The sequence below is a fragment of the Centroberyx gerrardi genome, chromosome 18 (genome assembly GCF_048128805.1).
Source record: "Centroberyx gerrardi isolate f3 chromosome 18, fCenGer3.hap1.cur.20231027, whole genome shotgun sequence".
NCBI classification, from domain to species: domain Eukaryota; kingdom Metazoa; phylum Chordata; class Actinopteri; order Beryciformes; family Berycidae; genus Centroberyx; species Centroberyx gerrardi.
Window position 1 is genome coordinate 16,818,219 of NC_136014.1, and position 22,441 is coordinate 16,840,659.

The window sequence follows — 22,441 nt, forward strand, 5'->3', positions numbered from 1 at the left end:
ACTATGATTCACACAACTGACTCACACTAACACACACCGCAGGAAGGCACCGTCACCAAGCAGACGAGTCACACACACGCATGGATGATGATACAGACACGTGCAAGCTGTGTCTGTGTACACGGTACGCATGCACACACAGACACACGCACGTTGAATCCTCGTACGCTTACAAATACATACACACAGGGTCCGAACCCCCTGCCAAATTCTGGTGAAATGTTTAAGTCACCCGTCACACTGGCCAGTAATTTTGAGATGATAACATAACGCTTCAAACTGCTCGCTTGCTTCATGATGAGACAGAAACTTGATCTGTTGAATCTGAGCAAACACAGTACATGAAATAGCATTGAAAACAGGTAGGGTGACATACTTCTATGAAAAATGTACATAAATGATTTGGGCCGGTAAAAATTATTCTTGGCAGGTAATTTTTTAGTTCACCAGCCTTTGGCAGGTGAGCCAAACAGTTAATTTCAGACACTGCACACACACACATACACATTATCCCCTACACACCACAGCAATCAACCAAAACTGACATCCAATCGCCATAAATTCTAAAACCCGTCACTTTAAAGGTAAACAACAGGCAAATTCCACACCATCTATTCCTAACATGGCCCTATCTGTTTCCCCGTCTTTGACCGCTATAGTCCCGTTTTACCTGCAGGTCCAATCAAATGCTTGCACCATAACCTACACAGAACAGAAAGGAGCAGAGCGTAGAAAAGGAGGAGAAATGTCAGCCTCACCCATAATCATCCAACCAGTACATGGCCCTGCAGGCTCCGCCAGAGAGAACGAGGAAGGAGGAGAGGAGGAGGAGGAGGAGGAGGAGGAGGAGAGGAAAGGAGATTCTTAATGTGATGAGGGAGGAAAAAATGAAGGATGGAGGAGGGGAGGTGGAGTGAACCTGAGGCAGGAGAGAGAAAAGGCAAAAGCTCCATTTCTCAGTCTCTCTCGCATCCCTATCTTTATCTTTCTATCTTCACTCACACATACAATCCAACTTGACCCTGCCCCCCCCCCCCATCACCAACACACACACACACACACTCAAACTATATATAGTCCCACTGCTTAAAGGTAAAACGAGGTGGGAGAGGGGGGTTGAATGAGAGTGAGAGGTGCGATAGAGACAGGGTTAAAGATCTGTGACGTTCCCTGTCTTCTTGGCGAACTCACACTAGCTCATCCTCTCAAGGGGATTGAATTTCAGCTGTGAGCGAATGCACGCACACACACACAAACACACACACAAACGCACACACACACACACACACGCTGTCTGACTCACATGAGCTGATTTTTTTAATTACGCCACACACCATAGGGAGCTGGCAGAGGGGCTATGGGGGGAACGGAGAGAGAGAGAGGGGGGGAAGGGAGGAGGGAGCAGGGAGTGATTTCCTTCTCATTCACAAAGATTTGATTACCTTTCTCTCTCCCTCTCTGTCTCTCTCCCTCTCTCTCTCTCTCTGTGTCTCTCTCAGTCCCTGCGGATCAGCTTCACAACACTGCTTTATGACGCCTGACTGTGCTTAATTATGACTCATAAACCACGCCGCTGTCACCCGGAATGCACTGTGTTAAAATACAGACACATTATGACCTCACACCTGACACTGGACATGTCATAGTTCACTACATCCTTCTCCATCCTGTGTCATGTACTGTATGTCAGACTGCATTGTGACAAGCCTGCTTGTTGTGACAACAAAGGGAGTTACAGCACAGTGCACAGGCGTCACAATACAATTTCGTTCCATTAACAAAATATTGTTAATGAATACTGGTTTACAGAGTAGCTGTCAAGTGAAAAATAGACTGACATTCAATATGAATTCATTATGAATGATAAATTCAACTTTCCATCGGGTCAGTCTCATCCATCGGGTCAGTAATACAAGGTAATACAAAATAAATAAAGTAACAGCATGGAATCGATGGAATATAATTTTTGCAGTCATTGGCCTACCAATGTCATTTCGTTCCATGAACAAAATATTGTTCATGAATACTGGTTTATTGAGTAGCTGTCAAGTGAAAAATGGGCGACAAGTTGTTTACAGCCATTCAAAGCTTCCCAGTTCTCTACAACTCTTAAATGTCTCAAAAACGATTGGAGAACAGTTGCATCCATTGTTACAGTCCAAAGCTGAAGTAATGTTGAGGTTGTTTTTCTGTTTGCTTTCAATTAATGCTAGCCTATTAGCGCTTGCTAACTCATCAAAACGATGCAACATTGTAAACGGCGATTCCAACACGTGAAATACTGTTTCCCATGCAACAGCTAATGTTATGTCAATGATGATTGGCAAACTTAGCTAGCTTCTTAGCGTATTTTGAGAATTATAAACATGTTAAAAGTAATGCTGTGCAGTGTTTACAGTGTATGCCTAACTGCATCTCAGATAACTCTTGGAATTCCGACTTGAAGCGCCGTTCCATTGTGTTTTTCCTAGTAAGAAGTCTGAATTTTCAACTTTCCAACATTTCTGGAACGCAGCATGAAAACACCGAAACTTTGGGATTGTAACTTTACAACAGTGGTGTAATTAAGACCACATACCTGTGCGACTTCAAAGCACACAGCTGTGCAATAAGAACAAAGCACTGAAGGGGGGTGGGGGGGGGTTCTTTGAGAGAAAGCTGACCTCCGCTGGTAGTCATGACTCTCAGGTTACTGGTGCACCAGGGCATTACAGGCGTACAATAAACCATGACATTCGCATGATTTATTTTGGGTCAGGCAGCACCATATGTACTGAATATTGGTTTACAGTGTAGGTGTATTGAGGCAATGTACAAGTCATCCCCACTCATCCACAGCCTCTCTGAAGCCACTTTTCCTCTTGGAGAGCACCCACAATACACCATCATACATTCACACTCACACAGTTGTTCACCTAGTATGCCTTCCATTGTATAGCCTCTTGATGTGAATGAGTATGCAGGGTTAAAGTGAGTTCATCTGCATTGTGTTCGCCCTTGTCCTGCATTAATTCAGCACACAGTTACTATGAATGCCGCTGTTCATATGGGTCACACGCAGACGCATACCACCAACCGCTCATGTCAATACGCATCAGGCAACATCGATGGCGCCGGATCGATAGAGGCCACGCTCTCAGAGCTTAATGAAACTCTCCGGTTCACGCAAATGGAGGTGGAGTTGGTGGGAGGCACTAAAGCATCCGCTGTGTCGTCACCACAGGCAGGCCCAGGCCCCGAGGCAGGACCGCACATCAATCCACATGTCAGATTTCATGACTGGGGCGGGTCATTCACGACTAAATGTGCATAGCAGCAGTTTAGATATATGCCACTGGTTAACAGGAACACAAGACCTCAACAAAGTAAAATGATTTAGTCAAAGTAGCAGTTGTTTGAATAGTTATTTGCAGGATATGACGTCTCCAGTCCAGTCATCTGCATAGACTGACAATCAATATGAATTCATTATGAATTGTTGTTGAAATCCATCGGGTCAGTCTTATGAGGGAGAAGATAATACAAAGTAAATAAAGTAACAACATGAAATAGATACCCACCGGTATTGGATATTGGGCCAATAGCAAGCTAAAATGGGGTATCATTCAGTGCTGAACAACTTCCCCAGTACTGAAATTACAGGATAAAGAGGAAAAACTGAAGCAAAGAAAAACAGATAAGATGTCAACCATTTTTGTCCAGTGACCTCATGCTAAGCCTATATCGTCCTGTAAATGGTCTGTAAAAGAAAAAGATACTCAGTGTCAGCTCAGTATAGTTAAAGTTTAGTGCTCAAGTACTCAGATTCAGTATCAGCAGTCAAGAAGTCGCAGCGGTTTATCCCCTAGCACAAAAAGTAACAAACGAGCGTGTAACATGAGCAGGAGTTAGTCACTGGCTCAGTAGCTCTTCATTAAGGGCTTTTTGCTCCGTGTCACAACAGGAGATTAGCATGGGGAAAGAAGCTGCTGGCTTTGCAATACACAGTCTATAAATCATTAGGTGGGAGAGAGGGAGGGAGGGAGGGAGGGAAGGAGGAAGGGATGGTAGAGAGGGAGAAGGAGGGAGATGGAGAGATGGAGATGGAGAGAGAGAGAGAGAGAGATAGGTGTGTTATGTTATAGGTACAGTATGTTTTTGTTGATATTAAATTGAAACCCTAGTTATGACTTTTGACCTTTACAAAAAAATCTGTTTGCATATTATACATCAGCATATTTTCTTTTATTTTATATATTTTACTGTATTTTCTATTATACTGTACTCTCTATGGTGTACTCTTCTATATTTTATGATGATATACTATTCTCTATTTCACAGATATTGTTACAATGCAATTATTATTATTACCATTATTCTAATTGTATCTTTTTATTTTATTGGACTTTTTTATCATCATGATTAATATTGTTATTACTGATTACTACCAAAGCTTTGGCAATATATACTGCACTGTACTTCATGCCAATAAAGCTCATTGAATTGAAAAATTGAATTGAAAAGGGGAGAGAGAGAGAGAGAGAGAGAGAGAGAGAGAGAGAGAGAGAGAGAGAGAGAGAGAGAGTCTATCATCCTTACAAAGTGAGGAATGAGACAGGCAGGCTCCATCAGACCCAGGATCAATCGTCTAACCCCAATCCCCGATTAAAATCACCCACCTGGGGTTAACTGTCCCAGGACTCCCCCCAAGAGACCCACCTTCCACCTCTCCACCGCTGGAGAGAACAGAAACTAACAATATAATCGTGACAAATGAGAAACAGACAGCATCGCCGTTCCCGAGCCTTTGACACCCTCAACAGTTTGACTCGCTCCACAGGAAAAACCCAGAGGGCAGACATTCGAACAGCTGTGTTATCAAACAGGATTAGTTATCACAGAGTATTAGGCATGAACCCTTGTTTATTTTTTGACCTAATTCAAATGTGAGTGTGCGATGGAATATGGAACAGAGACTACGTGTGTCTCTTTGGTATGGCTGTGAATCCGCTGTTTAAACAACAGATTAGACTGTTTATTTCCCGTCCCGACAAAAGTAAAGCTGGTACAGAAGTGGACTGTGTATAATTTAATAGCATTTATAGGTAGATTTTTTTGTTGACATTAAATCTAAACCCTGGTCATGCCCATTGACCTTTACAAACATTTAAAAAAAACACGTAGTTACTGCTGTCTCCCTTTGTAGTGCAGTATATCTGACCTTGACTAATGTATGTTTGACTTGCAGCTCACATCCTCTCACTGAGATCAATGCTCATTAGATCACAGTAAAGAAAATCAGCTGCTTTTTGTCCTATAACAACACACATACAATAGCAAGGACACACACACACACACACACACACACAAGCAGTTCAACTGGTCACAGGACCAAACAAATATTGTCACACTCAAAATCTATGGAGAGCCAATGTAAATATTATAACAAAACGCTATGTAAACACACTCTTTTTCACATATAAACATGTAGCCAAATGCATACAAAAGCAAATGCACACACACACACACACACACACACACACAGACGCACCCAGTCGAACAAATTGTGTGGAAGCACTGGCTCGTTGTGGTGAGTCACAGTCTATGTTGCCACCTACAGTGCACCTCTATAAAACACAGAGCCGCACATGTTAAATCTCCAGCTGTGTATCTGACTGGCTGCCAGACAAAATAAAATAATACAGGAAGTATCATGGCATAGGCAGACAGCTTGTCAGAGTAGGTTAGATCAAAGCATAGTTCATATAGTAGCGTTTCTTAAACTTAAAATGGGTCATGGGTCTTTTTGTATTGGGTCGCTGTGTGAAACAAGTGTGTTTTAAGTATGTTTTAGTATGTTTTAACCACCCTGTTTTGGTGCCGGGCTGAAAAAGTCAATGAACGCCTGATCTGCCAAATCTTCATGATGTCTTTAACTGATTATTTTGAGAAGAGAGACTGATCAGAAACAAAGTGATGGCAGATACAGTATTATGCTGTTTATGGTCAAGCCACTGGGAGTTTGTCAGTTTCCATAGGATACAGTATATACATACACAGAATATACATATACTGTATATATGAGAGGACTGAGAGCCTTGCTCAAGGGCACATCAAGCAATATAAGAGAGAGTGTTTAGTAATGACCATGGCAGACAGAGCGGGGATCACAATAGGGGCGATCGAGGCAGAGAAAATGAGAGAGAGAGAGAGAGAGAGAGAGAGAGAGAGAGAGGGAGGATGGAGGGAAGAGAAGGGAAGAGAAGGGAAGACAAGGGGCGGGTGGGGGGGTTTTGACTTGTGAAAACAGAGACTGACCATGGGCACTATCTTGGCAAAATCTCACTCTGACCTTGGGATACACACACACACACACACACACACACACACACACACACACACCGATTGGCTGCCTACAGCCTTCCATGCCGACAGCAATTAGGCTCAATGTGGGGTTCCTCCTGCTCATGGTGAACCTGTGCCAATGGCTGCTGCCACACCCACACTGAACACCAGCAACCTTTCAGCTGATTGGCTACGCGGCTGAATCCGGCCAGTAACTCTTCTTCTGATAGGCCATTACAGTCAGCCAATAGAATCAGTGCTTGCAGTCCTGCACAGCTGTGATTGGATGTCCTAATGAATACTCTCAGCTGATTGGTTCGGTTTATTCTCAACCAGGAAGAGGTGTGTGTGTGTGTGTGTGTGTGTGTGTGTGTGTGTGTGTGTGTGTGTGTGTGTATTTGTGTGTACGCGTGTATGCGTGACGGCCTGTCAAACAATGCAAATGAATTTGTTTGTATTGCAAATCCAGCGACAGACCTTATTGCACGCATACGATCCCATCTTTGGCGTAATTAAGAATTCTAATGCTTATAACGATTCTGCACGTGTAGTCTGGTTTCCATGACAACAGCTCCTTTTCTCTGCAGACCACCTCCACGTGACACATCACAGAGCGAGCTGGAGTCAGAGATGCAAGCGTGTCTCATCAAAGCCTTCTCCCTCTCTATTCGCGGGCTGTGGAAACCTTGTCATGCCCTTCCTCTGCCTTCATTTTATTTTTTACACACCTTTACTACTCTCAGGGCAAACCCGCCCCCCTTAAAGGCCCACACTGTGTCGGCCCACAGGTGACACGCCGGTCAGTGAAAGCGCATGTTCCTATAATACACCTTTTGTGCTGCGGTGGCATACACAGCACAGCACAGGCCTCTGAATTAAACTGCGCCCCAGCAGCACAAATCACACCAACAGGATACGCATTAATTGTATATTTTGGCTTATCTGGCTGTCTCCTTTAATATCCAACACTAATGCGCACTACAGTCACACTCCAGCCTGAGCGGTGCCGTTCATTGTGCAGCAACACTGTCAAAGAGCAAACGCATGCTTTTGCTTACCTCATCTTCCTCTGCCCTCCGTTTGAATGAGATGAATAGTGTTTTCTGTCTGTTCAGTGCTTTGTCCGTTTGAACAAGTCTGACACGCAGCCTAGAAATAAGCGATCCAATAATTCTGGGTGTTTTAATAACAACGATGCTGCCAGCGAAGCCTGCAGCCGGGTTGATGTGCAGATGTTGGCAAAAAGGCGACAGCCAGGGTGGGGAAAATGCTACAGCGGCTGCCACAGTTTTCAGATCTGTCTTTTAAAGCAGATTGCTCTCCGGTGTCTGTCGGGCGGCTGGCGGTTCGGTCGGAGCCATTTGATTTCAGAGCGCTGCACGCCGCTGTCCGGAGGACGGGAGGCCGGGCGGAGTGGCTGACAGCGGCTTCTGAGGTGCCATCTTTTCCTTCCTTCAACCACTGGGAGGCTGCTGGGTGGATGAGAGAGAGAGAGAGAGAGAGAGAGAGAGAGTGAGAGAGAGCGGCAGGGAGGGAGGGGGACGAGCAGTCTGCTGAAATATTCAAGTCTCGGTGGTTTTGCTGCCCGGTAGCGCCCTCGGTCTGGTGCTGCGGCTACCGTGCATGCAGGTATGCAAAACGAGCGAACACCACCCCGTCTGCAAAACAAAGTTGCTGTTTTGACCTGTCTAAATAAAAAATATGTCTCAACAATAGGGATTTAGTTTCTAGCAAAAAATTAATAGCTCCCCGTACGAAAAAGAACGATAGTAGGCCTAACCCTATTCGCAATTTGATGAGGACGCCTTAAAAATATCACAGCAAAACAATAAACTAGGCTATAATATCCCTAGCCTACTATAGAAAATAAAAACAATGCCATAAAGTAGGATAAGGTCGCTTTTGAGTACCATAAACACACTGTAAGTCCCTATAGGAATATTGTTGTATAGATTATTACAGTATTATGCCTGACAAAGTTCCTGTTTCCATCTGTTCAAACAACACTTTGTCTCTCAGGAATAAAATTTCAATTTCACTCGAGGGCAAAAACGAAAAACCACTTTAATAACGTTTCCAAAATATTCCTATAGGGACTTGGACTTGTAGTGTGTCTACCGTGATATATGGTATTTCCCTCCCTATGGTATCACCATAATATTCATATAATATTTCTACAGGCGTTTTGCTGTGGTATCTTTATAGTATCCTTAAATTTACAGTAGTTCTTTTTCATAACGGAATCTGACTGATGGAGTAAATTCTGTCCTTTTGTAAAGAATAATGACTAATGTGAAAAGAGCCACTGACTCATTAAAGATAAAAGGACTGAGTAGAGTGACACACACACACACACACACACACACACACACACTTGTCAGCAGGCAGGAAGACCAACTAACATGTCTATCTTTCTCTCTCAGGTGCATTAGCCAGCTGTTGTTTCCTCACATGGAGGACAGATGGGCTTATTCAAATCTCCATAGGCCACCTGAACTTAGACTATCCCCTTTCCTCTCAATAGGCCTCCAGTTTAGGCATTTGTGTTGATAGTGGATTATATAGGCGGGCAGGGCAACGGGTCCGTCAGTCCTACAAAGTCCATCTGAGATTGTTTGGAAATAACACTTCATAGCATTTGATATAACATTAGAGTTGAATCTTGAAAAGTCTCTGAGTGATTGTGAAGATGATTTGTATACTTTTTATTTACTATTTGTTATACTCAGTAGGCCATCCAAACCTACTTTAGGCTATTCCAATATTTACAAATAAATACAAACAAGCTTTTAGAGCTTCAAGATTACAGCCAATCATGTTGCATTTGGAAAGCGGCAGTCCAGTGTTTTGACATTCGGAGATAGAATTACCCTTTTGTCCATGTTTGGATTAAGGACTGGGCCTTAAAAAGCATTTGGCCTGGGAAAGGGATTTACACTGTTTGATGCATAAATGGATAAATGGAATAAATATTTATACTGGCAAAACAACTATCAAAACTGTCACTGACTCCTCAAAGTTGGTCAGTGGAGCAGATCCAACATGTGCATCTTCAAGAGAGCGTATTTGCTTTCTTGTACCCGCTTGTTTCAAGTACAAAAAGGAAGGCTGAACTGACCAAGATTACAGGACTAACACATGTGAATTCTGTTTTAGGGTGGATTTTCCCTTTAAAGTGATATTTCTCATTTGCACATTTCCTTTTTTATCCTGCATGCCTCCATATGAACTTAAACATCTGTCTTAAACAGTTAACCATCAACTCCAGCTGCCCTATGGATCCAGTGATGTTTAGCATTTAGGCTTTCTGAGTGTTGTTTATCATTAGAAAAGTCTTTTAATGACGTTTTGTCTCACTGTATGTTTGTTTTCAAGGTGAAATTGAAATATGTACAGTGAGTGATGGTGAATACAGATCTCCATAGGGATGATGAAGTTGCTGTTTGTTGTTGAAGTTGGTCTTATAGAGGTATTGGTTATGTAAGGTGTGTTTAAATGAGAAAACACTCCTCTCCAAAGTGAAATATCGCTTTTGAAACAACCTTAAAAGTTCAACCTGAAATCCTGTATGTCACACCATATAGATAGAGTAGAAATGCAGACTGCAGTCTATTTCACAGGAAAATGCCAATGTTTGAGGAGTTTTTCTTGCACATTAGAAACAATTTGGCCTCATTGCTGCCAACGAAGGACAATGTTAATGGTTTTTATGCCACATTTAAATGACCTGTTTGAATTTGTTGCAATTTCAGGAGCAGTCAGATGTAGGTTAGTCCACATAATAGAGTATATTCATAGCATCAAATTAGAGTCACTCTGTTTGCCTTGATAAAAGCAGACACAAAGCCAAATATATAGATGATACATTTTCATTTATTTTCTTGGCCGGTTCCATTTATTTGAACCTGGGAATACAGGCGTTAAATATCCCACTGCACCATTTCATAACAATATAGGCTTTTTGCTTTATCCAAACCATATGTCAAACCAAACCTTTAGCAGTGTCATGTTCTGTCCAGCAGAGGTCCTCCTAATTTCCAAAGAGGACAATACTTGCCCTGGTGGTCCACCTGGTGGGTGATGATCCACTTTCAGGTCATACCAGACCCCCCCATCCACTGGTTTGTTTGTTAGGATCAAAAGAACAGTGGAACAGTTTTTATGTTCGGTTGATCTGGTTGTGTGGAGTTTTAGGGAATCTTAAAAACTCACACGTGACCCATCTTTGATGATTAAGCCCCGTTTGGGTCTGTGCCATTCAGTCTCCACAGGAGGGAGCTGAGGCTGCATGTTCACTGCCACATATGGAGCTTTCTTGCCCCACATAAGTTTATGGGAAATCACAAGAGAAGTCACTATCAAATTCACTATATTTCAGAATAAGACTACAACAGTCAGTCATGTTTCTATATAGTCAGGATTTACAGATATTTATTTACTGTGATGGATCCAATCAGTGTAGTCTGAAAGTGTAGATGAATTATCACAATACAGGCAATTGATACAATGAAGGAAATGCCAGTATTGTCTTAATAATGTGTTAATGATGTGTGTGACTTCAATCAAAAGCTTTTACTTACAGTGGCAACCCTTTATAACATATTTTGAGAATCTTGAAGTACTACCTGATGAGTGAGACTGGGTGGGAAGGGTGGGACAATTTAGGTAGGAGGGGGGCATCATTAAGCAGAGTTCTGTCTGACAATTTTGTTTTATTATTTATTAATTTCCTTATTCTGTCCATATTGTTATTTTCATCCTTTTTTTATGGATCTTTTGTTCTTCCTCCAAAAGAAAATGGAGAACTGTTTTACTTCCTGTAATGTATCACTGATTCACTCCTTCAATAAAAAGATTTATAAAAAAATAAATAATGTGTGTGACCGTAAGCCACCAGAGCAGCACTGATGCACCTTGGGATAGAGTCTGCAGTTGACTAGAGCTTTATTGGAGAGATTCAGACACTTCCACAAGAAATGTAATGATTTAGTGTTTTGTTCATAGTTACGGTGCAAAACACTGCCTCAGGTGCAGCTCCAAAATTGAATCAATTGAATTGATATCTGACTGAAAAGTTCATGTTTTGGTTTATAGTGACTTTTATGCTCACCAAACTATTCAGTGACCACATGGACCCTGCAGTTTGGGCGCTGTTGTTCTGGAAAACACCAGTCCCTTCAGGAGAGAAATGCTTCACCACAGGATTGAGGTGATTGTTTAGAAAGGTTTGGTATTGGCACTCACCTTTCCCTCCAAGGGGTTGATTGGACAAAAACCATGGCAGGAAAATGCAGCACACAACACAACAGTGCTGAGGGGAACGCTGCCTGAATATAAAGTACTTTGTATCCCTCGTTTACTCAGGTATTTCTTTTAGTTTGACAGTTACCTGTCAAAATAAGTAACCCTCCTCCTTCCTCTAACACACACGCACACACGCACACACACACACACACACACACACACACTGAGTGATAAAGCTTTTCCCAGTAGAGATAACAGAGAAGAATGCCATTCCACTGGTTGAAGTGATCAGCACATAGTTGTTTATTTGCCTGCAGCTGAGTCCTGCAGTTTTAACTACCCAGTCTGAAGTAGAAATGAAAATTAGTCTTACTGGCTAATTCTAGTACATTTATTATCTATGCTTGAGACGCACCTTCAACTAACTGAATTGAAAACAGAGTTTAGCAAACAGGCAGTCGTGGAGACAGACAGAAACACACTCACAGATGAAAAACAGAATAACCCCATACATCACACAGTCAACGCACAAACACAACCATATCTATACTGACACATGCTCTAAACTGCCAAACAAATTAAAGACATCACAAAATAAAGAAAAGAAAACTTAAATAGAGGCATCCCATGAAAAAAATCAGCATACAGGTAAAGAGAAACGGAACTAGGACTATGTTGTGTTCACTGGAGATGAAGGTGCTAAAGAATGCATTAAAACATTCAAACTATCAAAATCAGAAATATGAAATGAAAACCCAGTATTGACAGTCTCGCACTACAAAGGAAAACTTTCCATTGAAAATGTTTCACAAACCCAACAAAATCCCCAAATTACTGATCATTTGAACAATTACTTACAGCAATTAATAGTAGTGTTTTTTTAGCAATATTTCTGAAGCTGAGGCTGACCAAAACCCAAGTAGTTAAGTAAGAAGTCTGAGTCCAGTCATCGGGTTTGGGCTCAAGTTTGGTGTAGTAACTGGCCTTTACTCAGAGATTTAAGAACATAAATGAACATACAAATGACATCCTTGCAACATTAAAGGGACAGTTCACCTGCAAAATCAATTTCAAAATCAATTTCTTGCTTTGTAACACTGGAAGAAGGTCTTTATATGTAATATGGATGAGAGGCAGATTTGTTAGTGAGGTGGATGGCAGGAAGGTAAAATATTCCCCTTCATTCTTCCCTTAAAAAATAGTCAATTAAATGGGGTTTTTTTGCTATGAAGGGGAAGACTTACTTTTGAATGTTGTACAAAGATGAAACAAAATGACCCCCCACCCCCCTAACCTGCCTAACCTGCACTTCAGTAGCAAATCTGAAAGTACTGGCTGGGGGATTTGAGGGGGGATTTGTAGCTGGATGTGTCCAGCGGTGTGTTCTGGATGGTCGTGGTTTTCTGGAGGTTTAAGGTGAAGGCCGGGGTCCGTTTCCTCATCTCTGGTTTGGTGCCCACCTTCGCCTGAGGGGTGCTAGGCGCGCCCATGGGCCCGCCGTTGGCAGGCACCGTGGGCGCAGATTTGGCGGTCTCAGAAGACCCAGTCCTTCTTGTGAGGGGGCTCAGATAGATCTGCATAGTCACTAAGTGAAGAGGTGAAATGAGGGGAGGAGGGCGTGGCCGTGTGTGTGTGTGAGAGGGACAGAGAGAGGAGAGGTTGGACAGCAGTTGAGGGAGGAAGGGAGCAGAGGGAGGACAGAGGGAGAAGGGCAGACAGTGTTCAGGTTTGGAGGAGAGACGGGGAAGAACAGACAAAAGGTGGGTGCAAGGGGTGAGGGAAGGCACAGAAGTCATGGTGAGATGTGGAAAAAATGAAGGATGAGCACAAAATAACAGTTCAAATGCAATGCTGTATAAACCTATAAACTTTCCATTACTGTACAGATGCAGAGGATAATTCACCAAAATGTTTCTTCCACTATTGAATCAATGAGGAGTTAATTATGGGAAACATAGGTACACTGTCAGGAATGAAGCCTACCTTTGCAGTGTGTCACTCGTCTTGTCCCTGCACCAAAACCACACACACACACACAGAGACACACACACAGAGACCAGATTAGTTTGTGTGTAGCAAGGCTTCGCAATACCACTGCCATGTCAGTCTTGTGCTAAATCATTTATCTCTACTTTATAGCGGCTGCAACCTGGGCAGCATCTGTTTTCACATTTCACCTCCTCCTATGAAGCTCAATGCTGCCGGTTACTGACTGGAAAAAACAAGTACAGGGGAAACATGGAAAGTGTTTTCTCTTACCTAGACTTACTGCCGGCTCCTTGGCTTTGCTGCTGTTACAGAGAGACGGACAGAGAGAGAGAGAGAGAGAGAGAGAGAGAGAGAGAGAGAGAGAGAGAGATACAGACAGACAGACAGAGAGAGAAAGAGTGTGTGAGAGACAAAGAGAGAGTCAAAGAGAGACTTTGTAAATGTGAAATGAAAATCGTCAATACAACTGTTCAGTGTTATTCTCTTAGCACAAGGCAGGGGGATGACTGACTCCAAGTCTCCAACTTTGTGTATAAAGGCTATGGAGCACAGCTGATATTAAACTACAACTTCAGCAGACATTTACAATTTTACACTTTGCAGACACGATAACGCAACAACAGCGTACACATCACATTGTCACACAGGGCTTCACATTAACACTAGCTGCCAGCTTTTATCCCATTTTATTGTCAATAACTTAAAAATGGCGGTTCAATTTCTGAATCCACAAGCCAGGGTGATTGGTTGACTGAAAAGTGAAGTCCTGTGTATCAAGTAAAGCTGCAGGAATGCAGGAACAGCAGCCTACCTATCAAGAGCTTTCTTACAGGTAGGGGCTGCAGCAGTGGGCCGTGTTTTGGCAGTCTTACATGGACTGTCTTTCACACTGCCTGCCGGGCTTCTCACCGCACTGCTGGGAAGAAAGGACATTTTCTATTTTGCTTACTTCTTTGTTCTTTATGTAAAAATTCACCCATCTTTATCAGTCTAAATCATGAAGTAGGGCTGCAGCAGAGAAGAGCATCTCATCCCCCTTAACCAAGATGGCGTTGAGTCACCCTGTTTGACCAAATTAAACTCTGGTGTGAGTTATGGTCACTAGTGGGACATTTTTTCCTCAACAACAGTGAGCTGGACTCACGAACGAGGGTTGAGCCCACTGCGAAAAGATATTTTTTTCACCTCTACCAGTCACTAAACTGCACCGAAGAGTGCGCAGTTTACTGATGTCACGTTGCATGATTTCTGGGTAATGAGGTCCTTCAAACTTCCAAAAAGTCAAACTGTTATCTCCTGTTGCCACTTGGGGCCGCCAAAGTTGGAAGTCGCCTAATGTTGCTTTAAAATAGAAGTTTTCTGTCAGTTATTTCTGGTATGTTTGGCTTTAAATTTATGAGATGACTGGGGGGAAAAAGACAAAAACAGATGTGCCTACTCAGGTTTGAGGCTACACAAAAAGTTTCTGAAATCTTACAAGATCAAAAAAGGAAAGATAGAAAGGTGGGAGGCAACAAGTGGTGGGTGCAGTGAAGACAAGAAGCAAAGAGGCCAGATGAAAGAGGTGAGAGAGAAAACAGACAGAGGGTAAGATGAGATTAATTAGTGGAGAGAGCTGGAGAGAGATAACAGTGGAGGGAAATGAACCGGTGGTGCTAATGATGACGGCGATGATGATGTTTCTCACTTGATCATGATATTGAACGGAGAGCTGTAAGTGATAGGAGATTTAGCTCTCTCTGTGCAATTATATTGGCGTACCCCAGATATAGCAATACAGCGCCAAGGTACCGCAGAGAGAACCTATCTGCTCTCCAACTAATGGCATCTAATGGTAGAGTCGTTTGAAAGGTAATTGGGAGGAAGAGATCTACAGAAATGGTTTGCTGGTTTATTGCATTGAAGTAAAGGAGAGTGTGTTGGAATAATTATTAACCGTCCATGTGCGGTGTTTCCAGATAATGGTGCGTGTATTTTGATTGCTTCTGAGACTGAAGCTTGAGATTTGAGACTGAACCTTTAATTCTATTGTGAGCTGCATGGGCCATAAGAATATTTTCCATTAATATGCAGCTGCTCTCTCATGCACCGTGTGTTTAATGGTGAGTGCTGTAAAAGATGTGAGGAATAGTCATTTGTGGATTTTTTTTTTTACGTGGGTGGATTTTCTTATCCATCCAAAATATCCATTTCACAAAAAAATGATCTAGTCCAAATATTCTAACCATAAAAATGCAGTTGTATATTGCATATTCTCATAGATATCTATATGTAAAATTATTTCACAACCACCAAAATCATCTCATGACCCCTTGCCTGCAGATGGAGAGCCAGTGTTTTACCTCTTGGAGGGAGTAGGTGAGGAGCTGTAGTTCCTGGCTGTGGCGGTAGAGGGCAGTGTGGTGCTCTTCTTCAGAGAGGCAGCGTTGGAGGCCATGGGCGATCTGGAGGGCAGAGCCAGAGACACTGGCCTGGCTGTGACAACACACACACAAGGCAAGGAGGTGAGTATGATGTGTGTGTGTGTGTGTGTGTGTGTGTGGGGGGGTTATTCTGCTGTTTTGTCTCAATTCTTTGCACTTGTGACTGTTCCGTTTGTTGTCTTCTTTTACCACTGCACAAATGAAGTTCCTTGAGGAAGATAAAGTAATTTGAATTTCAGTTTGAATTTGAATTTGAATGCGTGTGTATGTGGGGGTTGGTTGGAGGCATGGGTGCACATGTCTCTGCATGCATACAAATGTGTGACCATGTGAAACTAACCTGATTTTCTGGAATTATGTGTGTCTACATACATAACTGTATGTGTGAGGGTGTACACACGTGTATTTGTAGATAGATAGATAGATAGATAGATAGATAGATAGACATACATAGGCCTACTTCATTTATACCAGGGGGAAAATCAATTGTTGCAGCAGCAAAACAAGCAAGCAATAAACCATAAAAACTAAAAATCCTCCTCCCATACTCCCATATACAACATAAAAGCTATTGCACAAATCCGTATCCACATATCCACGTCTATTCATAGTATTCTGTTACATCTCCACACGGCCATTTTGGTAGGAAAATAACAGGTGATTGAGGTAAACGCACACCAGATAGCAGGAGGCGCTCATACACAGCCAATGAGCTGTGTGTATGTCTACTATGAATCATCTATGAAACATCTATGCAAGCCTAGACTGTTCGCACTCCATGCAGGCAGGCACAGATCCTCTCTCACCTTTGGCTCCCGGTGCTCTCCTGCCGGCGGCGGTGGCGGTGGCGGCGGCGGCCTGGTGCTCCTCGGAGATGTTGAGCCTCTTCAGGACGTCGGCCAGAGCCATCTTCAGCAGCTGGATCTCATCCTCCTGCATCTGCATCCTCTGCTCCAGATAGGTCAGCCGGTCAGCCACATCCAGACCGCTGGCTGCTGAGCTGCGGTCATCTGGGAAGGAGGGAGAGCAAACAAAACATGTAGGTACTGATAGACAGACAGATAGACAGATAGATAGACAGATAGACAGATAGATAGACAGATAGATAGATAGATAGATAGACAGACAGACAGACAGACGCAGACCATGTTCACTTAGTATGCTTTTCAGTGACATTAAACATAACTAACCTCATCAATGACATACTTAAATACAGTCTTAGTCCATTGAGAATAAAAGCAAAGGCTTCTGAGGCGTCCTTTGTAGTTTCACGAGCCCCCAAGCCATATCTAGATTTGCAGACTTCAATGGTGAACAGCAGAATCAAAAAACCCCACACAGCAACAGACAGAAAGACCTTGTTAGCCAGCTGATGCTTCAGAGAGTGAGAGTGATTCAGACATACCGAACATTGATTCAACCACAAACACACACACACACACACACACACACACACACACACACACACACACACACAGACACACACAGAGCAAGAAGTGAAAAATGAATATGCAATACACAGTTGACTCATATTGAAACCACAGGGCCGTTTGGAAACAGAAAATCTTTTGAGTGTAAAAGATAGCAACCCTCCAGACACAAACAAAGCAAGTGCTCTTCACCTGACCCCTCTGTGAAAGCCTGTTGTAAAGCATGAGAAGCGCTGCTAAAGGAGTGAAAAGAAAAAAAAAAACACCCTTTTCCACATCAAAGCCAAGTGGGCCTAGGGTTAGCTCAAAACGAAAAGCGAAAGCGTTATTTGCTTGCTTGAAACTGCACCATACTGTATAAGGCTCTTGTAAGGCTCGTCTCTTCTGGCAACAAGATGTAAAATACAATCAGAGGAATGTTTTTTTTAGGGATTTAGTGAGTAATGAATAAGCCCTGTTCGTGCCTGTAGTAGAAACCAAGCTAATGAGGTCACGGCACAGCTGGCCGCAGCGGATCATCCACACCCCACCATCAAACAGCAACATGTAAACAACGGTGTCCCGAACGCTTCCAACTGCCATTAACACACTTTAAATTCCTCTTTCATTCATTTTCTGCCCTAAACTTTGACCAGATTCCTCTGCGCTGCTGGAGATCAACACCAACCATCACCACCGGTCTGACGACACACTAGCTGGAGTACCGTGGGAGACGGCGAGCGGTGCTGATGAGGGGTCTGGGTGCCTCGGCGGGGCGGGTGGCCCTTCCTCCCCCGTCCCGGACGTCTTCCTCCTCTTCCTCTCCTCTCGCAAACACAACCTCTCGCTCCTCTTCGCTCCTCTGGCTCCTCTGGCTCCTGTCAGATGGGCAGGCTCTCCCTCCATCTGAGCCACGGCGGGTGATTTTGATCCACTGGCCGGTGTCCACTAAGATCTCATCTGCCTCGCTCCAGTTGTGTCACACACACACACACACAGTAAAACACCACACACAGACACAGAGCCTCTTCTTCTGGTGTTTTGTCACCCTCTGTTTCCAGCATCCAGCGCAGCAGGGAGGAAGGAGCGTTTCTTTTGTTTTTTCCTCTCTCGTTTCCTCTCCCCTTTGATCCTCTCACGTTTTCCTGGTGGTCGCCTGACACTATGGGACGGGGTGATGTGTATGACAGCGCTTAAAGCCTTTCGCCCAGAGTGTGTGTGTGTGTGGCTGTGTGTGTGTGTGCGTATAGAAGTGGGGGGAGGGGTTGATAATGCTTAAAAACTCAGCAGTCGTCCAATTCAGCCTAAATTGCGTGTGCACGTGTGTGTGTGTGTACTTGCTTGTGTTTGTGTGTGTGTGTGTGTGCGCGCGGAGTACAATGATAATCCCTCAGACTGAGCCTCTTTGGCACAAGTGACCCCACCCCCACACATAAGCCCCATGTCAGGGAGAGCGAGAGAGAGAGAGAGAGATGTAAAACAGAGAGAAAACAGGAGACAGGAACCTGAAATGTGGACCGTCCTTGCATTGTCCTCCAGTAAACAGCTTGTACATTCATAGATAATAGCCACCTCCTAGTTTACAGTACAAGCCACTCTAACTAATAGGAAGGACTTGTGAGTGACAGACAGAAAACCAACGCATGCTGTACTGTAGCTATACTGTAGCGGCTGTAACACCAAAGCCTCTCATTCACCTTAATGATGAGAGTTTCAATGCTGGGTCAATTATTACGTAAACTGTACTGTACTGTAACCAACATGTGAGACCAGCCTCAAAACTATTTCAGGTAAAGCAACTGAAACAGAAATGAAATGCGCTCTCTGGTGGGAGAGAGAGTGATGTGGAGATGAAGCATTATTTCCCAGCAGTTTTCAGCTAAAATCGATTATGAGCAAAGGGGGGGGGGGGGGGGGGGGGTGAATTGCGTAATCTGCGTGTCAATAAGGGGAAGCATTCAACTCAAATATCCCCCTGGTTATATCAATGCTCTCATGTCAACACCTTGCCACTCCATTGTTGCTCTATCTTTTGAAAGTCTCCATGTTCCTTTGTGTTTCTTTTGAGATCTTTGTATTTCCTTTGTGATCCTCAGTTTTCTTAATTCAGTGCCTATAAAACCTGCTGTATTGTTTCGAAAATGCTAAAATGTCAGTGATAAATTTTTTTTTTTTTTTCTCTCTGAAAATTTGAACTGTTTTGAGTTACAAGGTTTTCAGCCTGACAGCAGTGATCTGCTGTGGGTGAAGACTCCCGGCATAATCATCCATACAGCCGAGCCGTAATCTCTTTCACGGGGCGTTGTGACTCTTTGTAGGCCTGTTGATTTTCTGTTCCTCTTCTTGTCCTGGCCGTGACATCATCCCCGTGCCACCTCCACACACCCCATATGGGATTGGGATTAGAATAGCCCGTAATCCCAGTGCTGTAAAAGGGAATTAGCAGCCCAAAGCTCAATCTCTGCACTAACTCAACTGTACAAAGAACAGGCTCCCTGGATGCCTTTCATGCAAATGTAAACACACATACAAAACACATACATACTGTCTCTCTCTGATTCTCCGACACACACACACACACACACACACTCATACACACAGCCAGAACAGCGCTTACATTTTGAATATTCAGATGCCTATTATACATACAGTATGTGCAAACTGAAAATACATTAAGGCATAACTACAGAGAAGCAGCGGAGAGTGTTTTAATCTCTGCTCGCAGATGGTGTTTCTGTTTCCTGAGCATCTGTCTGCTCATATCAGCACCCTGCATGCTGACACACACACACAGGCCACGTGTACACAGGCAATCCTTCACATATTAGTCCACTGATACCAATATCCCTGAGGGGACAGGGCTTTTCCCTAAATCTCCTCAGCCCAGGCACATTCCATAACAGCCCCAAACACTGCGTGGGAGGTGAGAAGTTAGAGCAGATATGCAGAAAGAGAGATTGAAATGTAACTTTGCCCGTTCAGGACCAGCATTGCTAGGGTTAAACTGTGATATTAAATAAAAGATAGCATATCGTTGCTGCCAGGTGAAAACCTCGTATCTCCAAAATGTAAACTTTTCAGTAACAAAGAAAAAATAGCCTTGTTTTAGCTTGGTGTCTATGCATTTCTGGGTTGTAAATGGGTTTCATAAGTCCAAAAGTCATAGTATTTTCTCAACCCATAGACTGTATAATCCTTCAATTGACGTTAAAACATGAATATCACCAAAATTGGAGTTACAAGGTTTCTGCATGACAACAGTGATATGTCTATGTATTTCAGAAGAGCAGAAAATCTCTCCAGAGAGCAACCTGTTATAATTTCTCTCATGTGTGACAGCATGAGGTCCAGTGACACACACCCATTAGACCATTAGACTCTCAAAAGTTCTCAGAAGTTCAGCCACACTCAAATTGAACACAGACCATCTCATTAGTCATTCGGATTCCAGTTATTCACATTAACATAACCGGGGAAAATGGGTAAAATGTTAGTCTGTGAGTCGTACATGCGGAGGGTTTGCATTTATTTTTTTTTAGTTCTTTTACAGCTTTCAACTTCCTTCATCTGTTCTTTTTCTCTTTTTCTTTATCATGCCGACTCTGAAGTGATAACAAATCTGTAGACTTGCACTTCTATGCAAACCACACATACACACTTCCCTCTTTTCCTCTCTAAAGTCAATGACAAAGAAGAATACACTACAAAACGTGGATACAATCCCTCTCCTGCATGCACTGCACCACACAAACTCTCCCCGCCTCGGCTCTCCAGTCCCCAGTAACTCGTAACCTCATACTGACCTATCATGAAGTCGGTGTCGGGGGCCAGCAGGGTGTCGCTGTGGTAGATCTCCCTGAGCGAGGGCCTCCTCAGCAGGTCGTGGGCCGTCTCCTCCATGCCCAGACCCTGGTCCAGCAGCTCCTCCATGTGTGTGTCCCTCTCCGCTGCGCCCGCTGCCATGGCCCCGACTGTGTGTGTTTGTGTACGCGCGATCCTACCCACTCCCTACTAAGTCCGCTTTGCTGACACTCCAGCTAAGTCACCTTCCCTAAACCACTAGTGGCTACCTCTCCCTCTCCCTTTTCCTCCCTCCCTCCCTCTCCCTCTCTCATCCCTTGTCCCACAGAGGAAAGGAGTGCATGCAGGGAGAGGGGGTGATGTCACTCGAAGGACAGATTAAGGCCCTGGTAAGCCATCTGAAGCCCTCAGCCAGGGGAGGACAAGACTGTGAGGGAGGAGGAGAGGATTCTGGTGTGTGTGTGTGTGTGTGTGTACGTAGACAGAGGTCAGGATGCCTCCTATAGGGGAAAAACTACAGTTTTCACCTTAAAGGCCCAAAATATCTTCCTGAGAGGTACTGCCTCCAAGCATACCACTGCTGCCTGAAGGAGGAAACCTATGAGGAACAATTACTGACCTGTGCACTGAGAAAACACACTCCTATAACTCCTGACCAAAAAAAACAGCAGGGTGGGACTATTCAATTTGCTGTTGCATGCAAAGTTGCAGACGCGCACACACAATTACACTCCCCAAAAGAGCTTACATCAGGCTACCATCCGGTGTGGCCGGCCCTGGTGTACTGTAAGGATGATGAGATTCAGAGATTAGGGGGCAGAACTTGATTAATTACAGTCATCAAGGGGACAGTAAGCCGGACGTGGTAATTAGACCAACAGAGAAAGACAACAGGAGCAGATGAAAAGCCAGTTAGTCTGTTGTGTCAGGGTCTCCCCGGTGTAAGCTGCCTTTCTGTCTATTTCGCATTCGCTGGATTGGTTCTTTCTCTGCCAGATGCTTCCATTTGCTGACCTGTCAAAGCTTTCTGGCCACGTATGGCGGAAGTCATCTTGTCCCAAATTGCTGTCCACAACCTTTTTTTCCTAGTTTCCCGAAATCATAAATTCAAATCAGTCAAAGACGGTAGTTTCATCTTTCTGCCTCTCTCCCAATCTCATTTCCCATGTTTTTTCCCTACTACCCTTTCTTCACATGCTGTTCTTCTCTCACCCAATCGTACTCCCTTCTCTGTCTTTGTATGTATGTGTA

The 22,441-nt window shown here is 43.6% G+C and overlaps 1 protein-coding gene across 1 annotated transcript; it reads right to left on the reverse strand.

Moving 5' to 3' along the window:
* Window positions 1-12,878: 12,878 nt before the first annotated feature.
* Window positions 12,879-21,352, reverse strand: LOC139922009 (uncharacterized). The gene is made up of 7 exons (XM_071912439.1): window positions 21,193-21,352; window positions 16,787-16,990; window positions 15,900-16,032; window positions 14,369-14,470; window positions 13,828-13,856; window positions 13,552-13,578; window positions 12,879-13,153 (listed from the first exon to the last, which is right to left on the reverse strand). The coding sequence occupies exons 1-7, from the start codon at window positions 21,350-21,352 to the stop codon at window positions 12,879-12,881; spliced, it is 930 nt and encodes a 309-aa protein (XP_071768540.1).
* Between the last annotated feature and the right edge of the window lie 1,089 nt (window positions 21,353-22,441).

What these genes read in the sequence shown, in the direction of transcription:
- LOC139922009 (XM_071912439.1), bottom strand. Translation starts at nt 21,352, where the DNA reads ATGGCAGCGGGCGCAGCGGAGAGGGACACACACATGGAGGAGCTGCTG. An exon ending in GAGAGCACCGGGAGCCAAAG is followed by an intron (nt 16,033 to 16,786) that starts GTGAGAGAGGAT and finishes GTGTTGTCACAG; the next exon opens with CCAGGCCAGTGTCTCTGGCT. An exon ending in GGAGCCGGCAGTAAGTCTAG is followed by an intron (nt 13,579 to 13,827) that starts GTAAGAGAAAAC and finishes GTTTTGGTGCAG; the next exon opens with GGACAAGACGAGTGACACAC.